The following is a 23,515-nucleotide window of genomic DNA, read 5'->3' on the forward strand; positions in this document are numbered from 1 at the left end:
GTATTTATTTAATTGTACGGAATGTATAACAGAATAAAGAGATATAAAATCACATAATAATTAATAAAAATAATATTTAACTAATTATTAAAAAAATTAAGACAACACAGCTGTTACTTTAATAATTATTGTATTAAATGTGTTCGTTAAAAAAATAATAGAATTTACTAATAAATACTTAACCTAGATGTAGATGTAACAATAATAGCAATATTAAAAATAATAATACAAATAAATAATAACAGTAATAATAAATACTTGAGGAGCTATGCTATATAGGAAGTATTTTATTTTTAATACAAGAAAAACAGAACAGCATTATATTAAATTAATAACGAACATAAAATTAATAAAATATATTTATACAGTAAATCTGATATGACCAATCATTCAACTTAAAATTTTATTTTTATTCAAATTATATAAATATATAATTATTTTTACATAAATATTACTATTTTACAAAGCAATCTACAATTATAAAAACACAATAATCAATAATGAGGATAAAAATAATTATAACCAAGCTGCGGCGGCATATATCGTCCTTTACTTTTCTTTTTATTAAATACAGTACTATGGAGTGTTTTATTTTACTTGATTTATTTATTAATCAAATTATTCTTTAAAAAATAATAAATATATACATATAATAGTAATAATATTAACAAATTTGTGACAATTACTCTGCTAAATTATATTATTTCTATACAAGTAACTCTTATAAAATTACGTATGACACTGTCCATAAATAACTATAATTATTATAAAACTAATATAATGATAGTAAAAAAAAGCACAATACAAATAATCTGTTTAAAGTAATTAGATGTATACCAGAGGGAAAGGGTTATTATTTATAACTGTTAGGGGATTTATCTTATTAAAAATATTTATTTAAATAACTGGGTTAAAATTCATTGAACAATGTGATAATACTTTAAGTTATTAAAAATTATAAATGATTTGCTTTTATATTAACAAGACTTATTCTTTTACAGGATTTTTGGAACTAAATTATCAGCACCTTCTTCGATAGAGTTTTCTGATAGTATTGTTGTTAACAGCAATCGTCTTAAAAAGGTAGGAAAATCCCTTTAATGCCTAATCAAATAGTATATTCGATAAAATATGAAATAAAAATAATGGAGCGAATATATTATTCAATTATATCGTTAATCAAATTCCTGAACTTTTTAAAGAATTGTGGTTTAACAAAAACGCTAATGGAAATTACATACAAGTGCTAAAATCAGCTACAAAGGTCTTTGGAAAAATAAGTTCCATTAATTTCAAAGTTAATCAAAGTTATTGGAATTTAAATTTTGAAACCTTTAATTATTCATTAGGCATTCTAATTACTAAATCGATAATTAATGATCACTAATGATGATTATAATAATAACAATAATAAGAGATATACAGTTATAAATTTAAGCAAAATTTCTTTCAATAGCAGCACTTCCTGTTATTTGAAGTAGACATCTATTTCACAATTTTAAGTGATTACAATTTATTAATACTGGGAATGATGTAAAATAGCTTTTTTAGATTATGCGGTGCGGATAGGGTTCAGATATGCTTGAAACTTCCTCGATGAATGAGATCAGTTTTACAGTGCTCACCTATTATTTTATGTTAACACGGTTCAAAGTGAACTCTCTTAAAATTTCCTAGTTTAAAATTTGTATAATGTGTTTTTGATTAAGCTGCAAACATCAACGGTGGAATGTTAGGGGATTTAATGTTAACCATTAACATTCTGTCTGTATTTTCTTTAGTTTAATCAAAAAATTTTCTAATTGTTGTCCATTTTTAAAAATTTTCCATGTTTACAGCAGAACAACTTATAAGCATTCAGTTTGAATAATGTCTGAACAGTTACTAAATGGGTAGGCAAGATGAAATCTGTCTCATTCAATAACATAAACGTAATGGTCAAATATTATATCCGTCTTTGTATACCTTTAAGTTCTGCTACTAGTAAAAGGACGTCTACTTTAACTACATAATAATAGGTTTAATTTAACAGATGGAATATATATATTTAAAATTATTCTTTTTAAATTTTATCTTTTTATAAGTGTGTCAAAAGAAATGAAAAACCTCATGGAAGGCAGACAGAAATATCCATTAGACTGACCGAGTAAGATCATCACGTATGTTTTTACAGACTGCATATTAGTTCAAAAAACTATTTGATAATTATAATATTATAAAAAAGTAATAAATATAAATATTTTTCAGTAGAAAATAAGTTTCAGAAATAATTTTTTTTGATTACAGTTACATTTTCTTTCATTTCAAACAACTGTTTTATTGCATAATACAAAACTACCGATTTGTAATTAGAATACCTTAACTATATGAAATAATCATGATAATTATTCTTTAATGACAAACATTTAAAAAAAAATCCATCTTTATAGAAAAACTATTTTATATATTTAATTTTATTTAAGCTTCACTAAATCCTTCCTTTCTTCTTTAAAACTTCTTTCATACTGATTAGTATAGCTTCCATCAGATAAAAACTTTTAAAAATACTTTAATTAAACTCTTGTTCAAATGTAACTGAAAGAACATGGTTTATTTACAGTGAAAAAAATTAATATGTAAACGTTAAAAGTTCTTTTTGATGAAATAATAGATATCACTATAAAATTGATCATAATAGAGAAAAGACAGAAAAAATGAAAATAAAATAAAATATACTAAACCTACTCTTCATTAGCGTGTTTTTATCAAGTTATAAAAGAAACTTAACATAGAAATATGGACAACCCATCAAATCCAGTTCAATCAAATGATAGTTGTTACTGAATCTAATATATCACACACACATATATTTTGCTAGGAAAATATCAACAGAAAAATTTGGAACCATTACAGGTGGTACAGAAAGAACAAATTTAATAAAAAAATAAAATAATTATACACGCAAACAAATACTAATGTGAAGCACAAAAAAGGAAAGGCATTATTTTACTTCATACAGGACTAGGTAAGGTGTTTTCTTTTTTTATACAAATTAAAACTAACAAATTATCGTGCATTAAGCTCAAAATAAATTTAATAATAATAATGAAAAAATCTTATTTTGTAAAATTATAGTTTCAGTAAAAATAATAATAACAATAAATAAATAATGAAACGTGGCAGAATAATTTTCAGATACCAGTAATTTTGTAAAGAAAGAACAAAAATAGTATTATTATTATTTTTTAAAAACACTAAAATTATTTTATAATAATAAGAATAATAATGTCTTAGAAATAATTAGATAAATAACATTAATGTATTTTAAGGCAATCTTGCAATATATCACTTCTGGTCACAGCTATTACATTTTTTCTTGAATTTGTCAAATTTATTTTTCTTTCTTTTTTGTGTTAATTTTAATAATAATATTTATATATTAATTTAGTATAAAAATAAAAACGTATTAAATACTCAGTAAAATAATACATTATTTGATATATGTAAAATATAAAGAAAAAAAATAGTTATTTTACTTTTTCATCAAAATATAAACAAAATTTATTTTATATTTTAATAAATCCTAATAAATAATAATAAGTTTCTAATTGATCCAAAAACAATAGTTAAGATATAAAATTATGATTTATTTTCAATACACAATTAGTATTTAATTTCTAATTTCTCAGTTCTTTATCATATATATATACATCCAACTTCAATAGTATAATGATGAAACAAATTTAAATAAATAATTAGATATAAAATCTAATATAAATATTTAGTAATTGAATTCTCTAGTAATATAATAATATTCAGCATTGTGGGGCAAGTAAACATAAGATGATACAACCATCTATATATAAAACAACTTCTAAAATATTAAGTTCTGCTTTAAGTAATTTTTTTTGAATTTATATAAAACTGAAAAAAAGATATGTGATATGGTATCGAATATTCTATAAAAAATGTATTATTATTTTCATTGACTATTTAAAATTTTTGTCTAAATAAAAAAATACTACTTTGTATTTTAAATTATAATCCAATTGAAAGGGGTCAAGAAAAAAAAATTAATTTCTAATATATATTGTTTAAACATATGTGTGTCTAATATTTATGAAAAAGTTTAAAAAAATCAGAGATTCATAACAAAATCAAGTTATTTTTAGCTGAATACTTTCTTTAACTTGGCTCTGAGCGGCAGATAGCATTACAATTCTACAAGTTTATATTAATATTATTTTATATGGAAATTAAAACTGTATTGTTACAACAGCTGTAAGCAGTATTGTTGTTACATCCCAAAAATAATCTTGAACATGTACTCACTATAAATTTCTTCCTGTAAATAATAACAGGAATAACAACTTGAGTAGAGTTTTTGTTGTTCATCGCTCATATCAAAACTGTAGCCTCATTCTCCATTTTTGTTTCATCTACTTAAATAATAATTATTAGATACTAACAGGTGACATTATTATACTTATAACACTTAAGTATGTATATATTAGAACAAATCAATTATTATACAATAAATATTTATGAACAGAATAAAACTGATTATATAATTATTATTTATTTGAGAAATTTATTAATTTACTTCTTTATTATTTCTGTTTTCTTATTTTCTTTATGCACATTTTAAAAATGAAACAAACCCAGCCAGTTACTACTAAAAAAAAAATTGTTATTCTCAATTACTATAGAGCAATTTAAATTGAGTGAGATGACTAGGTTTTAAGTTAATTTTTTTTAACAGTTACATTAACAATTTCTTTTTCTATATTAATACTGTAACTTTATATCCTCTTGTAGACTTGTCAAATACACAACAAATATCTATAGTACATCTGTGATCATGTTTGTTATTACTCTGTAAAATGGCATAAAAATTTATTTAGTACAAATTATACAATGTGTTTTTCTAAAAGTAGGATGAATGAACCCATTTTGTTTAAAAACAAATTTATATTAAATTACATACTTTTCTGTATAAACATAACTAAATTAATGAATATACTTTTACTTTTATCAAACTACAATCAATATAATAAGGGGTTCTAACCAATTTAATGACTATGGTACAGAGAGAATTATTTATTTGAATTTATACAGTTCTACAATAATTTGGAATGAACAGTACACTTAATTTATATTAAATATACTTTATTGGTAATGCCAATATAATTGGCATTGACAGAAAAAAGATGGTGATTTAGGCAGGAGAAGCACTCCATAATTAGATGAAATATGAGTTGTATACAAAATTGAGCTGTTTCATTGAAATAATTACTCATACATAATTCATAACAACAATTAAACAAAAAAGGTCAAACAGAATTATAATAAATTATTTTAATAGTAGAGAAAATTAATTGATGAAAAGTAAAATAACTAAACATACATTTTCTTATCAAATTATTGTAAATTTTCTTCTAAATCAATTTCTTCATTATCATTTTTACAATCCTCAAAAAAAAGGTAACAGAACATTTTTAATAAATTAAATCAAATAAATAACACACATGAATTAAATGAAGCTTGTATTTTTATTAACGGGTGAACACAATTTCTAAAATTAGAAACTAACTAGACCACTAATTATCTTACATATATATATATATATATATATATATATATATATATATATATATATATATATATATATATATATATTTTTAAAATGTATTTTTCAAGTTAAAATAAAAAATTAATGTAGTAATTAACAGATTTTCCATTTGAGGAAAATACAATTATGACAAAAAAAAATCAAAACAATCTAAATGATTTTTTTAATGTACACAATTTCAGTTAATAATAAGAAATACACGACCAATTAATTATTTCAATTCGCTCATTTAATTATAATTAATTATTGTTATTATTATTTTAATATAATTGGTAATAAAAATGGTCTTTACTAAAGTTTCTATATAATATTTGGTAAACTTAAAATTATAATTATAATATTATATTACCAGCCTTATAATTTTGCCTACGTGATAACATTACGAATCGTGGCCCTAAGGCCATGAAGCCACTATTAACTGCCCGTATGTAGAGCTGTGGTTGCAGAGGTTGTAGTAAGTTGAGGTACAGAGGACATTGTTGTAAGTTGTGGTTGCTGTTGTGACATCTCGCTACTCATAATACACTCTCTACCTCCATTAGCACTTGCTAATGTCTCATCAATTAGTTTAGCGATTTTTTCCCGGTCAGCCTAAAGCAAAAATAAAAAAAACATGAGTCTTATTAAGGTAATAATATACACAAATGTATGCATGCGGTACTTGCACTAGTAATAATTATTAAAAAATGTATATTAATAAATTTAGATAAAAGATAACCTTTGATTATATGCAAATGGTGCTCCTCAGGGCAGCAGGCTTAAAGGATTATTTTTAATAATTATCATCTTAAAAATAATTACAAATTACTATATAAAATATTTAATACAAAATAGTCAAAAATATAAAGGTTTATGATAACAGAATACTTATGATTTGAAACTCAGAACAAGAAGATTGCAACCAAGTGTCAGTTAATCTATGTTTCACATGAAAATATTATACAATGCATAATGCATTATTAATTAACAGAAGGGGGTCACTATCATCAGATGACTAGTGGGTTAGTTAACAAAGACTGAACTGGTCATTTTAGGTAGTATTGAAAGAAGGAATAAACATTTTCTTTGGAATAGTTCATAATGATACAATACAGACAGATCATGTCAGGAATGAGTACAGGTTTTGGAGCTTGTTATTCCATGGATAAAGAAATTTGCACTGCTTTGCAACTTTCCTGAATGGATAAAAGGAAACAAATTTTGACCAGAAGAGTATCACAAAATATAAAATTCTATATATTCACACACACACACACACACACACACACACACACACACATGCGCGCACGTGTATATACACAAATCTATATTAAAAATATAAGTTTTATCTTCTTGGGTTTCAACCAAAAATAAAATACAGATTTTCATCAATATAGCTATTCAATGTCCATAGTTTTAATAAAACACATGAAAGGAATTAATTAAAAATTCCTCTGCTACAAGAATAAAATGTGACTTTTAATAAGTTTTCATATTTTTAAAACAGATGGCTTTAATTTTTAATTTCCTGGCTATAGCAATAAATACTGCTATAGCTAGGTAAGTATATATAAATCAGTCAAAAAAAAAAAATCTAAAAAAAAATTGATCTCACAAGTTATCCACTGCATTTAAAATATAAAAATTTTAATTTTTTTGATAGCCCTTACTCTTTAGTATTTCTTTAAAAAATTAGCCAAAAATTTTCACCTTCCTAGAAAATTAAAATTTATTTATTTAGAATTATGGGAGTGTGTATTTTTTAAACAATATTAAAATTTTTTTTAGTCAAATGCTTCCCCTTGAGTATGGGAGCCCCTAAAATCTAAAATGAAACTTTCTGGCCAGAAGGTTTTTTTAAAGATGAACTGCATAACTTGACCGGCATAGCTAAGAAAGTAATGCAATTCATTGCTGGCTTTTTCCATTTTTTTTTAATCTAAATGTGACATTAAAATATCATTGTATAATTTTTCTGCATTAAGAAAAATTGTGAATCAAAAGGTGTTGACTTGAATGTTTGTTATGCTCCTGTTCAAGACCATCAAGTACATTACATACCTTTTCAATGGTATCCTTTGAACATTGTACTTTCCATCAGAGTGGAAGGTGTCTCAAGTAGTGATGATTCCAAAACCAGGTACCTGCACAAGACATGTCTTCTTGCAATCAATAAGTTTTTTCTCATTTTTTTGGAAGTTGTTTGAAAAACTGTTTCTTCAAAGACTGTGGCTGACACTGGAGTGGGAAAAAGTTATTTCAGATCATCAATTTGGATCCAGAAGTGGATATTCTACCGTTGAACAAATGTACAGGGCTGTCAATGTCAAAAAAAAAGTACCTAGGAGGGAAGAGGTTCTGGTCAGTGGCATTCTTGGATATTCAACAGACTTCTGACAAGAACTGACTGACTAGTCTGTTCCATAAGCTAAAATTCAGCCTTCCTCAACCATTCTACCTGGTTTTGCAGAATTAACTTGATGGACGTTTATCCCAGGTCAGATGCAATGATGAGTTATCTGGGATTCTTTGAGATGAGATCAAAGGTTTCACAAGGCTCCATCTTAGCACCAGTCCTGTACTCAATTTTCACTGCAAACCTTCCAGCTCTGAAACATGTCACAGTCGTCTCCTTTGCTGATGATACAACAATTCAGGCTATTGATGAAGACCCACAATTAGCCTCAGCAAAGTTCCAATCAGCATTAGACTTAATGTATGGTTAACAAACTGGAGAATAAAGGTGAATCAGAATAAGTTGAGTCATATTACACTTGCAATGAGAAGAGGTGACTCTGCCCAGTCCACCTAAATAGCATTTTCATCACACACTCTGACCATGAACAGTACCTTGGGCTTCACCTTGATCGTCATATGCGTGAGAGAAAAAGTAAACAACTAAACACTAGTTATAAGTTTTACTGGTTATTCAGCAGAATTCAGAATTCACACTTGTGGTTGTCGAACAAACTTTTAATAAACAAGGCGATTCTAAAACCAATTTGGACATATGGCATAGAATTTCTCATATAAAACATGCTTCAATAAGAACTAATTACATGGTTAGTAATAAAACCTTTAGTGTACAGCAGTCACTGTAAGTAGTCATATTTCATATGTTAGGAACAGCATAGTAATAAGGTTATGCTTGCACTAAATCTTTCTCAGTGTAGATTTTTATAAATTTTCACAGCATAAACTGTGATTTATAGTAATAAAAAAAAGTTATATTTCACAAAATATTAATATAACGTACACACCTCATTGATAAAACCGAAATGAACTAGTTCCTGTGCTAGTACTAATGATGTGTCAAGATCTGTTACTAAACAAGTCAATTGACGGTTCATCTTGTCATCCATCCTTAACAAAATGGTCATCTAGAAAATAAAAAAAATAATTATAAAATGATAAATAAAATAATATAACTAACATACAATATTATACAATATAATAAAAATACCAAAAATAAAAGAATTCAGTAAAAGATCAAAAAATATTTCAAATAATACACCAAAAATCACTTAAAACTTTATACAATTTGTAAATTAAAATATTTTAATTACCTGACATAAAAAATCAGGTAAAATCATTTTTATAATAAATAATTGCGACAACATAATTTTGAGCATTTTTATTGTTCATACAGAAAAACCTAACATAACTAGGGAATGACAGCTACAGATACAATATTTTATACAGCTAATATGATTAACCAGTAAAATATAATTTGTACTCAAATACTAATTAAGTACTATACTATATTAAATAACAAAAACACAATATTTCCAAGTTCTACTGCTATATACAATTAACATTTTTCTTGTTTTATTAATTCGTACAGTATACTGAAAGTATCTGGATATGATTTGTGGCTAATAGGTAACTATAAACTAAATATAAACTATTTTCCTAGTCACCTAATGAGTTACTTGTAATTTTTTAGATCTATGAATGCTCAAGCCAGGATATGTTAATCAGAACCTAACAATAGAGCAGTGTTTCAAGACAGTATAAGAAACAGTATTAAAATTATAACTGGTCAGCCATCCTCAAACTATGAACCTCGAATTAAAAAGTTAGTTAGTGGTAATTATCTGCATTATCTGATACACTTTATAAACATGATTGTGTAACTATATTTTAAAATGGTCTTAAAGCATACAAAAATATTATAACTGATTTGTTTCAGTGTTGACCAGTAGAGTGATGTGGAACTGTTAGTGGTAGTTAAAATAGTTGTTAATTAAAAGAAATAATTGGGCAGTTCCGTTACATGAAATAAGACAAAATAATTAATCTAAACCCCTGGTTGATTGCTGAAAATGCTCAATTTATAGTTATATGTTGTATTTTTTTCATTTATACCTTTTATCATTTCTTCTTTCTTAATTAATTTATCTGTTTTCTTATATATAAATTTTTATTTATTTATTTTTTTTTCTCAGTCTATATTATTAATGATGACTGTTAAAAAATTTAATAGAAAACAAAAAAAAAAAATGAACAAAAAAGGTCTTTTTATTGGCTGTATAGTTCTAGATTTTAAGTAAATTTTTTGTTAACTGTTTTTGAGCGTAATCTTATTTTCCAGTTTATTTCAATAAATTGTTTAGCATAGCTTTTTTATTTATAAACAATGCTTAAAAATTACAAAAAAAGTTGGATTTTGGTTATGGATAACAATTATTAGCAGTTATATTAAAGGAATAATAAAAATTCACTGATTATCAACTATCACACATTACAATAATTAAATTTAAAAAAGTTATTTTTGTGATTAGTTTCTAAATACTACCAATGATTAAATGTTTAAAAGTAAAATGTCAATTATATATAAATAACAATATTATATTTGTATGCCTACATATTAGAGAAAAATTAATATACAATTGTTCACTTAATTGTATCTGAAGTTAGGATAAACAACTGTTGGGTATCAAAAATTCATACATTCTTATGCAAAAAAATTCCAAATTCAACAAACATTTTTGTAATAAAATGCTTAGTTTATTTTAATAATACTCTATGCAAATGATATAACAGTGTACAATCCATCTCTAATGAAGGTACATTAAAGATATACATATAACAAACATTTTTCAGTGTAAAAACATTAATAAACTAAATAATCATAAAGTGTATATACAGCTAACAGGAAAATAATGCCAATGTAACAAAAAATCAGTAATAATAATGTAGAACAGTCATTACTACAGTAATGAAGCTTTCATGTATAATAATTGAACTTGCCTTGGAAGTTCCTTGCATATACTTGAAAAAAAGCTCCAATGTGTTTTTCCTGCTATGAATATAAGACTAGTGATGATAAATTGATGAGCTCTTTATCACAGATAGGTAATCTTTTCTATTCAATACTCAATACTATTTTGGAGAACATCATTTAAATAAAGTTCAAAAAGAGTTTTCAGACTTCAGACAGTCAGTATAAGGAAATATAAAATACATTGATAACCACTTACAGACAAAAACTGATGGCTATTCTTTGTACGTAATTATTTATGAAGCAGTATATAATTAATGAGATTCACATACAACTTTTAGAAGAAATTGCCTACTGATATAGCCATTTCCCAGTTTTTAGAAAATATTTTAAATGCCAGATAACAAAAATATTTAATTTTCAATTTTTTTTTAATCTCAGTAAAACAATTAATTTAGTTCAACATTCTTTACTGATGAAAAGACTTGGTAGCTATGCTATCAGAGGAGTTTCTTACAACTGGTTAAAGATATACCTTATAAACCATTCACAAGTAATTAAAAATTTTATCTTTTGAAAGGAATACATAATATGTAAAATTTAGGTCCTTATTTTAACATCTAGAACATACAACACTCACAGAAGTGTTCTCGGTCCCTTGTTTTTTTTTTTTCTTTATGACTTGTCTCAAAATCTTGAACCATTCATCATAACCCTTTTCGCAGAAGACAACTGTATCTATTTCTGAAGATAATTATTTAAAAGGAATTGATAATGCTACAGTAGCGGTTAAAAAAATTATTCACTGGATGTATTTTAACCATCTAACTTTAAATATAGATAAAACTGTTGCATTGGGCTTTTCAGCCAGATGTAACATTGCTAATCATGATGATAGAATTCCCATTAACGATAACAATAGTATTTCTCTTTTCCATAGAGTGAAATTTCTGAGCATTTTATTAGATGACAAGTTCTCGTGTGATTTCACATGTAATAAATTGATTTCATTAGTAATAAAATTTTCCCATAATGTTCTGTTCTGAAGAGCCTTAATAAAATGCTAAACTAGTCATCATTATTAAATATTTATTATGCCTATTTATATTCCCATATAATGTATAACGTATAATGTCACCTCTTGGGGTTCCCTCAAAAAGTCAAAATCAGTTTTAAGATACAAAAATGAGCTGACAATTCATTTTCATAATCTGGCACCCGTAAGTATGAAACATGTACACATATTTAGAAAACTAAGTATGTCAACTTATCCTTGTGTTTATAGTTCTGAGTGTAATCATTGCTTTTTGTGCTTAATTTAGCATTATTTTATGCATTTGTAATAATTAATGTGGAATTTAAAGACATTATTTTTTATCTTACAATTTGTTTTTATAATTACAATCATCTTATATTAATGCATTATTATATACCGATCAGAATAAAATATTTATTTATTTAATAATCAGATTTAGGCAGGCAGATTTAAAACAAAATATCGCCGCTATAATTGTGACATGAATGAAACAAGTAAGTTTATGGAAATTTAAAGCAGTTTTTAAATGAATCTCTTTCCTCCTGAATTACTTCCCTGCTAAATGATTTTAGGCAGCTGCAGATTAAGAAAGATTTAAGTTGAAACTTCTGATTCATCTTAAATTTAATACAGTCATAAAAGAATATTTTAAAAATGTATGTAGAAGATTACTTTAATGCTAAACAAATATTATTTAAGTAACTTTTTTCCAAGGAAATAAAAAAGATGCTTTTTAAAAATAATTCTTTACTTTTCCCTAACAGTGTTCACAGTTTTCAAAATATTACCATATAAAAAAATAAAGAACAGTATTTTTTATGTTGTTTTCAAATATATAAATGTTTTATGATATTTGGCTATAAACTAAATAAATAAAACATCTGGATAACAACCGCAAGCTAATGGCTGACACTTGAGCATTGGCAACTTTCAACTGCTGAGACAACACACAAAATTTTAACATCAAAAATTGTTAATTCATAAAATAAACAGAAAGTAAGCCTTCAATTAGTACTGAAACTGAGATGTGATTTAGTAAATGAAATACTGAATTAATGTATAATTTTTCTAACAGCACTGTTTAAAAACAAACACAATTAACTGGTCAGAAAAAAAACAGCTGCAAATTCTAGGGTCCCTATACAATTTCAGTTATCATAAGTTTCATTAATTATAATTTACTAGATAAATTATTTTATTCTAATATACTTCAGACAAAATTTGTAATAAAAAGTTACAAATGGATGATTAAAAACTACTGTGATGCTGAAGTCAGGCAGTATTTCAAAAATACTTTATATTAAATTCTTCTAAAGTATGAAATGCTGTGAAAATACTAAATATAGGAGAAAACAGTAATGGAATAATAATTTTTTTGTTTGAAAAAAGAATCTATTAAGTTAAGTAAAAAAGTAAGCAACAGATTTTATTATAAAAAAAAACCTAAATATCTTTAAATTGTTAACAAGGAGGTTCTAGTCTAACGATTACTTTAAATTAAATTAGTTAAAGAAACCATTATAGAATATATAATTTATAGGATACATTACATTTATGCCAAATTTCAATATTTTCACCCAATAGATTTAAAAGGATTTACATGTAATTGTTTTTAATTAGGATAAAACAATAAAACAAGATAAAAATAAAATGAACAATACAATTTGAAAGTGCAATAAACTAAAAAAAAAAAAAAAAAAGGTCTGAAATAAATCACAAAAAATCATACTCAACAAATCTATATTACTTTTTTCTTATGAAATAAGATGTAATTTTTTAAAATTTAATTTTAAAAATATACCATTGGATTTTTAAATATTAATGACTAATATTTTTTTCTTTTATAAATCGGTTTCTAGTGTTCCTAGATGTGTTCCAATGTTATCTCATGTAAAAATGAATAATCTGTTCTACAGTGGGTTATTCATTATTACACTTTTACGTGCTTATTATTAAAGAAACATCTTAATTAAATCTCTTGCATTAATATAAAATCTATGTAAAGGTATTAAAAGAAAACTAATAAATGTGAACTCTGATACCACCTTATCCAGTTGTCTGTAGAGGTACGATTGGGAAATTATAAAGTCAGACAATTTTATGCCTGTTTTCATGCATAATTTTTTCATTTAACTTCAATAATTTCAGTCATAAAACAAACATTTAAATATAGATTTGAATAAACGAGATGTCATTTTGTGCACAAAGGCTTAATTTGTTTAAAAAAATATTATTACATAAAACTAATATTTATGGATCTATTAAAAAATTTAGATGGTCACCATACTGGAATTTTCAAAGGTAAAGTTTTTCCAACTTATTCTGTAAATATTATTGCAAGTATATATATAACCAAATTTAATTAAAACATCTCAATTCTTCCTTTATTTTTATTGAAAAACACACAAAATTGCAAACAGTGGGAAAATAAAGCAAGCATTTATCTACATTAAGTTTTTTGTTTACTTTTATGCTTTGAATCCATCCCACCTTAAGTTTGGGCCACATATCCAAGGACTCCATGTAGCTATTGCCAGGGAGCGGGAATATGATGGACAGAGGGATAATGAAGAAAGATATATTTGATCACATGAAATGTTTGATGTCCTGAATTAGTCCCTTAAGTTTGGCCAACTACTCCTGGGAGGTGTTGGCCCCTTTTTTGGGAGGGGGGAAATATGGACACAGGTTCAGTGATGTTCCCTTGTCTGATCGAGTAGAAAATCAAACCAAAATATGGCCAAATATTTGTGCCTAATTTTAACCTAAAAAAAAATTGTTTCACAGTGTGAAAACAGACCTGTTCAATTGAACAGGTCTGTTTTCACACTGTTTTCACCTCTAATATGAGGTGAAAACAGTTTAGAAATAATGATAATATTCCACCCCTAGTACTTTCATCATACTAAAGTTAAATTTTCTATGACCGCTATATAAAAAACAAACACATACATTGTAGAAATTTGTATATATATATATATATATATATATATATATATATATATATATAATAGAAATTTCTATGGTTTTATGTTTTTTGGATCGAGGGGATTTGTCAGCATTTGCAAAAAATTCAACATCAAAATTTTGGAACAATTATATACTTTCCCTTGATAGCTATAGCTGCTATATAGCAACAGAGCTATAAACAGGAGAATTCAAACCATTATGTTACACAAATAAAATTGTCAAATAGAATTTTATATGCAGAACAACTTAAAAATTTAATTTTGATATTTTCTGTAAAATGCGTATTCAAAAATCATCATACAGAATAGAAAAAAATTAACAGAGCATTGTAAGTTTTAATTTATTAAATTTTTTAAATAAAAACTAACTGTACCCCAACAGAATAATAAACACATAACTAAGTAGCATGTGCATGCCTATCGTGTAACAAAGAAGTGCTTGCTGCTCTTTAGAAAGTTAGTACTGTAATTCTGCTATTACACCTAATCACTGGTTAATTTTTATTCATAAGTGTTTTCTGTTCATTAAATTCTATATGAGCTCTCATTCTGAATCGCTGAATATCATAAAATTTTTGTTCTACTTTTTCTGAATGTTCTTTTCAATTTAGATGTCAAATTTGAATGAATGACTTATCCGGCAACAAGGGCAAAATACTAAAAAAAACCTTATTTCTTATTTCAACGGATAATAATCCATCAGCAGCAACTCTTTCAATAAAAAATAAATTACATTTACTGGAATGAAATATAGTATGATGTTATTTTTTATAAATATAACTGTTATAAATATACTGATTTCTATAGAAAAAATAGCTAAAATTGGTAAGGTTGAATACCAGAAATAAATGTCTTAAAAAAATTGCTAAGCACTTAAAATATTGTTCTTCAAGTGCTCTGAACACCAATTTTTCCAAAATACATTACCTTGGAAGTGATGTGTGATTTACATCAATACTTTTTACTTTGATGCACTATGGCTTAATCCAACTCTAATGGGACATAATTAACAGTTACAACCAACCATTACATATGAATTACCTTGACTACTAACTATATTATTATATTGCCAGTCTAAGGATTTGCTGTGTTGAAATGACCAACATATCTTTGGAAATTTTATAATCTTTTAATATTAAAATATTCAATATATGAACATATATATATATGTCAAATTTAGACATTACCTTAATTTTTCTGGACATTACTGCAACAGATTATGAAAGTGTTAGATTTAAAAATTTTAGTAGTAAAAGTCCTTGCATTTTCAAAATACATCTCAGCCACAAGTTTGGCTTTTTGTGCAAAGTTTGATCAGGAACAATCCCAATACATGAATAAACCCCAAAAGATTAGTAGCTGTCCTGTTGGATTCTAGAAAGTGTGAGACAGCACTGCTGATAGAGCGAAAAATAAAAAAAAACTTAAAACTTAATAAAAATAAACACCCTATGTAAAATGGATATATAATAAAAAATATAATGTAACAATAAATGAACTGAAGGTATTTTTTAACAAATATTCATTATCTTAAACCTGTTCTTGGCATTAGTATTATAAAAGGTCCAAAACTATGGAACTGAAACCTATATCTCAAGATAAAAAACAAGATGATTTTTTAAATAGTCTTTAAACAATATATGTATATTATTTTTCTGTGATAATAAAATAAATTTTTCATCCATGTATAAGTAAAAATATGTTTATCATATGAATAAATAAATATTCAACATCCTGTAGGTCACAAACTTTGAGCAACAATTCCAACACAACATGAATGCTTGAAGTTGTTTATTTTTTTCAAACATCACTCAAAATATTATACAAAAATATATTCAAAAGTTCAATATGTTCAAAACAAATTCAGAAGTTGCTCACAAACAGTAAAATTATTTCATATTTCAAAATTTTTAACAAAAGGTTTATAAATTTTAATCCAAAACTTTCTTTTTTTCAGCATATCTAACTCGCTTATTAACAATTTTTTTTATTTACTCTTGACATTTTCATTAAAATTTATATATTATTTTTGTAGAAAAAAATGTATGTTAAAATCTGAAAAACTCCAGTTAAGAGTTAGTTTATTAATTTTAGTTATGAAAAGCCAAGAACAGTTTAAAACATAATTTACAAGTAGCAAAAATAGTTTGAGTTAAACAAGTTGTTTTTTGACAACATTTTCAGATTTTCAATATACAAATATTTTGAGTACAAAAAAAAAACAATGATTACCTATTATTCAATTATGTAATTTTTTCTGTAATAATAATTAGTCAATTTCATTATTATTAATATATTATAAAAAATTGGGAGAAAGAAGAAAATGGATTAATCAATCATTAAGTATATCTTTGTGAAGATAAACATTTTTGCAGCATAGATTTACTTTCTACAATCTTTAACCTCATCAGTAAACTGTTCAAATAACTTATGACTCCTAAATATACGAATCTCTGCTTACCCTAACCTAGTGTAAACAACATAGTGGTAAGTTTTTTAGTGTAAATATTTGGTTTATTATAATTTATTTTTATAATGCCTTTTATAAACAAGAAAAATAGTAAATAGTTACAATAATGTGAAAAAAAACTGCTACTGGTAAATGGGTCACAATTTTTTCTAAAATTCAAAGGAAATTTTTGTAAAGAAACTTTGAAGATAAACATATTTCACCATACTTCTATTCCACATTTAAGGTAGGATGAACTAAACCATTATATAACTTTAATAACAGGAGTTCATCACAATAGAATGAAAGCTGATTAATGATGTAATTGGCCATATTTATTTTACAATGATGTAAATGGCCGTACTTATTTTACCTCTAATAAAATCAATATGATTCTTCTAGCACAAGGTAGGATATAATTTAAGGCCAAGAAGTAAAGAAACATGATAAAATATAATTTATTCTCCTTATTGTTCAAAATAATTATGTGGAAGGAGAAAATGACCAATGAAGAAGTGTTATGAAGGACTGATGAGCTACCACGTTTACGGAACTATGAAGTGACAAGACATGTGGAAAGGACATTTACTACAACATAACAGTTTGTTGCACACCATAACAGAGGGCATAGTTGAAGGAAATAATGCAAGAGGCAGACCAGTACTAGGGTATATTGAACCAAACAGGATGTTGGGCATAAATATATATGGAAACAAAGAGATTAGCACAAGACAGAACTGCCTGGAGGAGGAAGACTACTTACACCAATTCTAGGATTGATTATAAGAAGATTATTATTATTATTATTATCTTATTATTATTATTATTCTATTGTTTCAATAAAAACGTTGACCTCATTAAAGGATAAAACACTATTGTTAAAAAATTCTTTAATGTAGAAATTAGTGGAAAAATAATAATATTGGCCATTAACAATGTAATCGTAGTGATGTGTTATCAGCAAATGAAATAACAATACCATGCACACCTTTTGGGATATTTGCGTAAAGGATGAGTACATACCCTAAAATGAAATTGAGATACATCTTGATTTGCAATGTTTGACTTCAAACTTACTTTATTCTTACTTCAGTGATTTGGATCCTATTTTATAAAAATTCATAATGCATGATCTTTACTATTGAAAAAATTCAATAAGAAATACAGCAAGATTTACTGCATTAAATAGAGAGTTGAAGTTACTCAGTTTGGGCTGAGTCTCAAACATAATTAAAATCTTTTAAAATTTAAAAAAAAATGTCCATTAGACAGAATGCAATCAAACTCTGCAATAACCCCAAGGGACTTTTCTGTATCTAATCCTGGATCAACAATAATCGAGTCCATGAAGGTTTGAGAAAAGTCATTTCATTGGCCCATCTGAGTTAACAGATTGGGGATATTTGCTGAAAATGAGTTCTGTCTTTCACAGATTATCTGAAGAATTCCTGAGAGTTTTTTTAGGAGTACTTTTAGTGCATTCAATTAGTTGACACCAATTCAATTACTGCACTTTAGTACAAACTGACAGAATTTTTCAGAAAGCGTGTATATATAGTTTTCTGTTCAATTACCAATTGAAAATAATAACAATCATATTATTTGTTCTATCTTATAAGAGACAGGTGTTTTGCAATTAGGAAGTATGGTTTGTCTTGTTAAATCATAAGTACCCAAAAAGCTTTTATGGCATTCCTTGTGGTTTTGAAGAAAGATCAGAGAAATTATCTCCCTAAGTCAAATGCTGGAATATCAACCAAATTTTCATTTCTACTCTAGCAGCCTACTTCACACTAAATTATAATCTCACAATGAAAATGAAAGTTATACAATATCAAAGATTTATAATCCTAAGAAAATTTTTTCTTTAAATCATAGCGGAATTTCATCAATTACTTCACAAAATGTTGGAATACTTAAGGCGTATTTAAAAACAAACAAAATTGTAAAACAACTGAAAAAAAAGTATAACACTCCATTAAAATTATCATTTTTATTACTTATTTTTTTAATCATTTTTACTACTTGAGGAATTTATAAATAATTAACATGAATTCAATTTTTTAACAGCTGTTCCTAATATTACCCTTAAATTACAGTATCCCCATACTAATCAGGAGTAATTCCTTCTATTTTAAAATAACAGAAAAAAAATTAGGAGAACAGTTATGAAAAACATTTTAATATTATGACTAAGTAACACACGTAACTGAAAATGACACTTCTTTTATGTCCTATATACAGTACTAACTTCTTAGCACCCAGAGAAATAATTTTAGCATTGCCATAATTTTAGCATAAGAGATGAATTAAAATAACATCCTAAGGATACAAACTAAATGAATAGTAGTGCTATTAAATAATTCAGCACAAAATAAAATAGAAGTTCTACATGAAATAAATAAGAAAGTGCTTTTTAAACTCTGCAGTCATGTATGAAGAAAATGTAGCTTTTGGTATTTTTGAAAAAAAATATAGCCTGTAATTTTTATAGATGCTATATTTTCAATACAGTGGACGGTTCATTGAGATTATTTTTCTAGTTTATCATTTCAGAAGGTAACAAAATCTAGCTTAATGTAAATTTATTATTTCAACAAGTGTAATTTGACTGGTCAATAATGAACAATATTTTTTATTTAACTTTTCAATTACTTTCCTAATAAACTGTGAGGTGTAATAATTAACTTTATTTTCTTTTGCTGTAAATAAATAATAAATCCCTAAAAAAAAAAGAGAGATTAGAAATCTAAATAAAATTAATTACTGATTACAGATTGCTAGAAATAATAATAATATTGCTCATAATTTTATTAATCTTTTTTATAATTTAACAAATTTAATTTTTACAGGTGCTGATTAAACAATATTTAAAATTTCATTCTTAACAAAGTTCCAATCATTTTAACACATGCAACAAAAACAAAATATGAATAAAAGTTAAATTTTACAATCATTTTTAATACTACACACCATTAATTCACAGCTCTGTTCCTTAGGTTTAACGTTACACATCATATTTACAACTCTTCTTGCTTCAACATCAACTGGTTCTGGAGTCACTGATTTAACAGATTCAGTCATTTCAGGTGATGCAGCTCTTGGCCGTGAAGGTGGAGGCTGTTTTGCTCTAAATGCAGTCAATGGATAAATACCATACCTGATAAAAACACATGAAATAAGATACTCATTCAATAACAAAAAAGATGTATTTTTTAAAACTAATTTGCTTGAACAAATTTTTTAATAAACACCAAAGAGAAGAAAGTTATAATTTATTAAACAGATAGATAATTTTTTTAATATCGCAGACCATTAACAATTTAATATTAAATGTTAATGTATAAATATTTTAAAAATATTTTACTTGCACTTTGACCACAATGAAAAATGGAGTAAACACAATGAGTAAATAGAGTAAAATTATTAAAATTGCACATTTGTCAGCTGCAGTGATGCACTTGGCAATGTGAGTCTGTGTTTGTGTATTTCTATAGGGAATAGTGTTTGCAATTAGGATTGGTTTATATATATATCAATAAAAATAGAAGGAAAATATTCTTAGTTTATTTATTTATTCATTACTTGTAAATGAAATTATGTTTTTAAAATGCCTAAATCATCAGTTCTAACTAACTCTATATAAAGTTATAGAGTTAGTTAAAATTTAGGCTTACAAATTAATGTCATGTGTTAATGAAGAGATGCATTATTTATTGAAAAATTAAGAATAGATTAATATAGCAAGAGAATATTTTTTTATATATTTAGGAATTGAATCCTAGCAGCAGAATAAAATAGTTTTATTAAAATCAGCACAACTTACTATTTTTATTTTTTTGGAAGCCATTTCAAAAAAAAAAATTCATAATCCAAATTGAGCAGCCTAACTGCAAAACTCACATTCTCCACCCTTTTCTGAAAATGAGTTTTAACGGATTCTTGTACTCTGTGTTGAAATCTACATTTCTTTAACATCAGTATAAAGCAAAACTAACACTATCCTATTTAAAAATAATTGTAAAAACTGGGTTACCATCACAAAACTCACATTCTCCTTAATATCTGGCTGCAAAACGTACGTTCTCCTCACCAGCCAATGAGAGGCTTCGACTTCGGTCACATGACAATCAGTTGTTTTCAGCAAACCTGTTGCTCAGGATAGTGGTGTTGTGAGTTTAAAATATTTGCTTTTCATCTTATTTATTACAATTTTCCCTTGTTTTTGTGAAAATGGTTTTAAGTGTAAGACCAGTAAATATTATTAACAATGAACAACCCAGGAAAGAGATTCCTTTTTCCAAAACATTTTAATCCTTTCTTTTGACTGTCAAACAAATCAACCTCTTCCCAAACTCCCCAACAAGTCTAGTTATTACAGTAGACAGCTATATTTTAACAACTTTTGTGTCAAAGGGCACTCAAAATGTAAGCTTAAAAAAAAAATAAACAGCTTATGCTTGGATGGAAAATGAATGCAGTAAAGGATCTAATGAGATTTCATCTTGTCTTTTTGACTGTTTGAATACCACTAACCTTTAACCCTACAGTATAGTCCACCTTATAAGTGATGGTGTGAGGGACAAAATAAGAATTCTATTTAATACAATGTCTCTATATAATAACTACAGTAGGTTATTGGTTCTACAATGCACCACCCATTATTGCCAAGGTGCAGATTGTATTTCGTGTGACTAAGCGTAACTTTCTACCTCTGGACTGAGTGTTCAGAAATATCAAAAAAGAAATGAGTCATGAAGTTGTAGTTAGCCCAGAAGAATACATTAACATGATTAAAAACTATGCTTTAGTTAAACGCTTAGGAGAGGATGTAATGAACAGGGACTGAAAAAGTATCACTTGAAAACATTAAAAAACCTACTTCATGGCACATTGGAATCCAGTCATCCAAAAGACTTGAGTTGATTGAAAACCAAGTTACTGTTTTGGTTCAGAGCATAACTAATTAAGTCAAAGGTGAAGAATTAATGTATGCAGTAAGTATTACAAACCGAGGAAAAAGTATGGAAAATGTAAATGCAGAAGTCATTCCTAAAGATAATCATGTACAAAACACATTAAAAAAAACAGGACATAGACAGCCTTCTAAAAAATCACTATGGAGAAGACTGGAGGAGAACAAAACTTTGTACTTTTTCAAACATGCTTTGGATGGACCAAAACTTGAAGTTCCATTGAATGATGAGAAAGAATGCCATGTTGCAGAAGTCCCTGCTTTTCAAATATAAACACATTTTAAAAAAAAAGCTTATGTAGTATTAATCAAAAACCAGTTTTATTTTTTATAGTACAATGATTTCTTTTTATTTACATAATTTAAATTATGTTTTTACAGATATTTTTATGTAATTTGATCAATTTTTCTTGTTTGAAAGGATCCAGACCAGTTACTATCAAAACTAATATTCTCCAATTTACTATGTTGCAAAACTTACACTTTCCAAACATTAACAGCAAACTCTCCTTCTCCAATATACGAGGCATATTCATAAAGGGCCATTTGGTCATTAAAAAAAATTAACATGTGAGAAAAGGGTTTTACTTACAGTTTTAGTTTACTACATATCTACTACACTTTTCTATATAATCACTATTCAGTTCTGAGGACTTTTTGCAACGCTGCATCAGTTTCTTTAACCCCTCTGCATAGACATTTACCACCTGGGAATTGAACTAGTTGACAACGGCAGTCTTGAATTCCTCATTGTTTTCAAACCATTGTCCACCAAGCCACTTTTTCAAATGCAAGAAGAGGAAGTAATCGCTAGGTACAAGGTCGGGACTATATGGAGGATGTTCAAGAAGTTCCCAATGAAAATCTTGAATCTTCTACTTGGTTAAGGCCATGGTGTGAGTATGTGCATTGTCATGAAGGAGGATTATGCCATAATCGTCATGTCTCAGTTTGCGTGTCATAATTGCGTGTCTCAGTTTGGTGAGTGTTTCACAGTACACGTCAGCTGTAATTGTTGATCCACGTTCCATGTTATCAACCAAACTGATGCCTTTTTCGTCTCAAAAAATGGTAGCCAACATTTTTCGATTCGAGTACAGAGATTGCTTAAACTTTTTCCGTTTTGGGAAACTTGAATGGCGCCACTGCATTGACTGTTGTTTCAATTCTGCGTTGGTGTAGGATATCCACATCTCGTTGCCCATAACAATGTGGGAAAACAAATCATCTCCATCTTGTCGATAGCAGTCAAAAAATGCTCATCCACTGCAT

At 26.4% G+C, this 23,515-nt stretch overlaps 1 protein-coding gene across 2 annotated transcripts in view; it reads right to left on the minus strand.

The window, feature by feature from the left end:
* Positions 1 to 5,817: 5,817 nt before the first annotated feature.
* The window catches only part of Madm (MLF1-adaptor molecule), a 423,601-nt gene continuing 405,903 nt past the window's right edge, over positions 5,818 to 23,515 (minus strand). For both annotated transcript variants that reach the window (XM_075365168.1, XM_075365169.1), the window contains exons 8-10: positions 20,242 to 20,428; positions 8,851 to 8,970; positions 5,818 to 6,202 (exon numbers count right to left, since the gene is read on the minus strand). In XM_075365168.1, the coding sequence (XP_075221283.1) occupies positions 6,026 to 6,202; positions 8,851 to 8,970; positions 20,242 to 20,428 (484 nt within the window). In that variant the 3' untranslated portion in view covers positions 5,818 to 6,025. The remainder of the gene's footprint in view (positions 6,203 to 8,850; positions 8,971 to 20,241; positions 20,429 to 23,515) is intronic.

Source organism: Lycorma delicatula, chromosome 4, assembly GCF_047948215.1.
Source record: "Lycorma delicatula isolate Av1 chromosome 4, ASM4794821v1, whole genome shotgun sequence".
NCBI classification, from domain to species: Eukaryota; Metazoa; Arthropoda; class Insecta; order Hemiptera; family Fulgoridae; genus Lycorma; species Lycorma delicatula.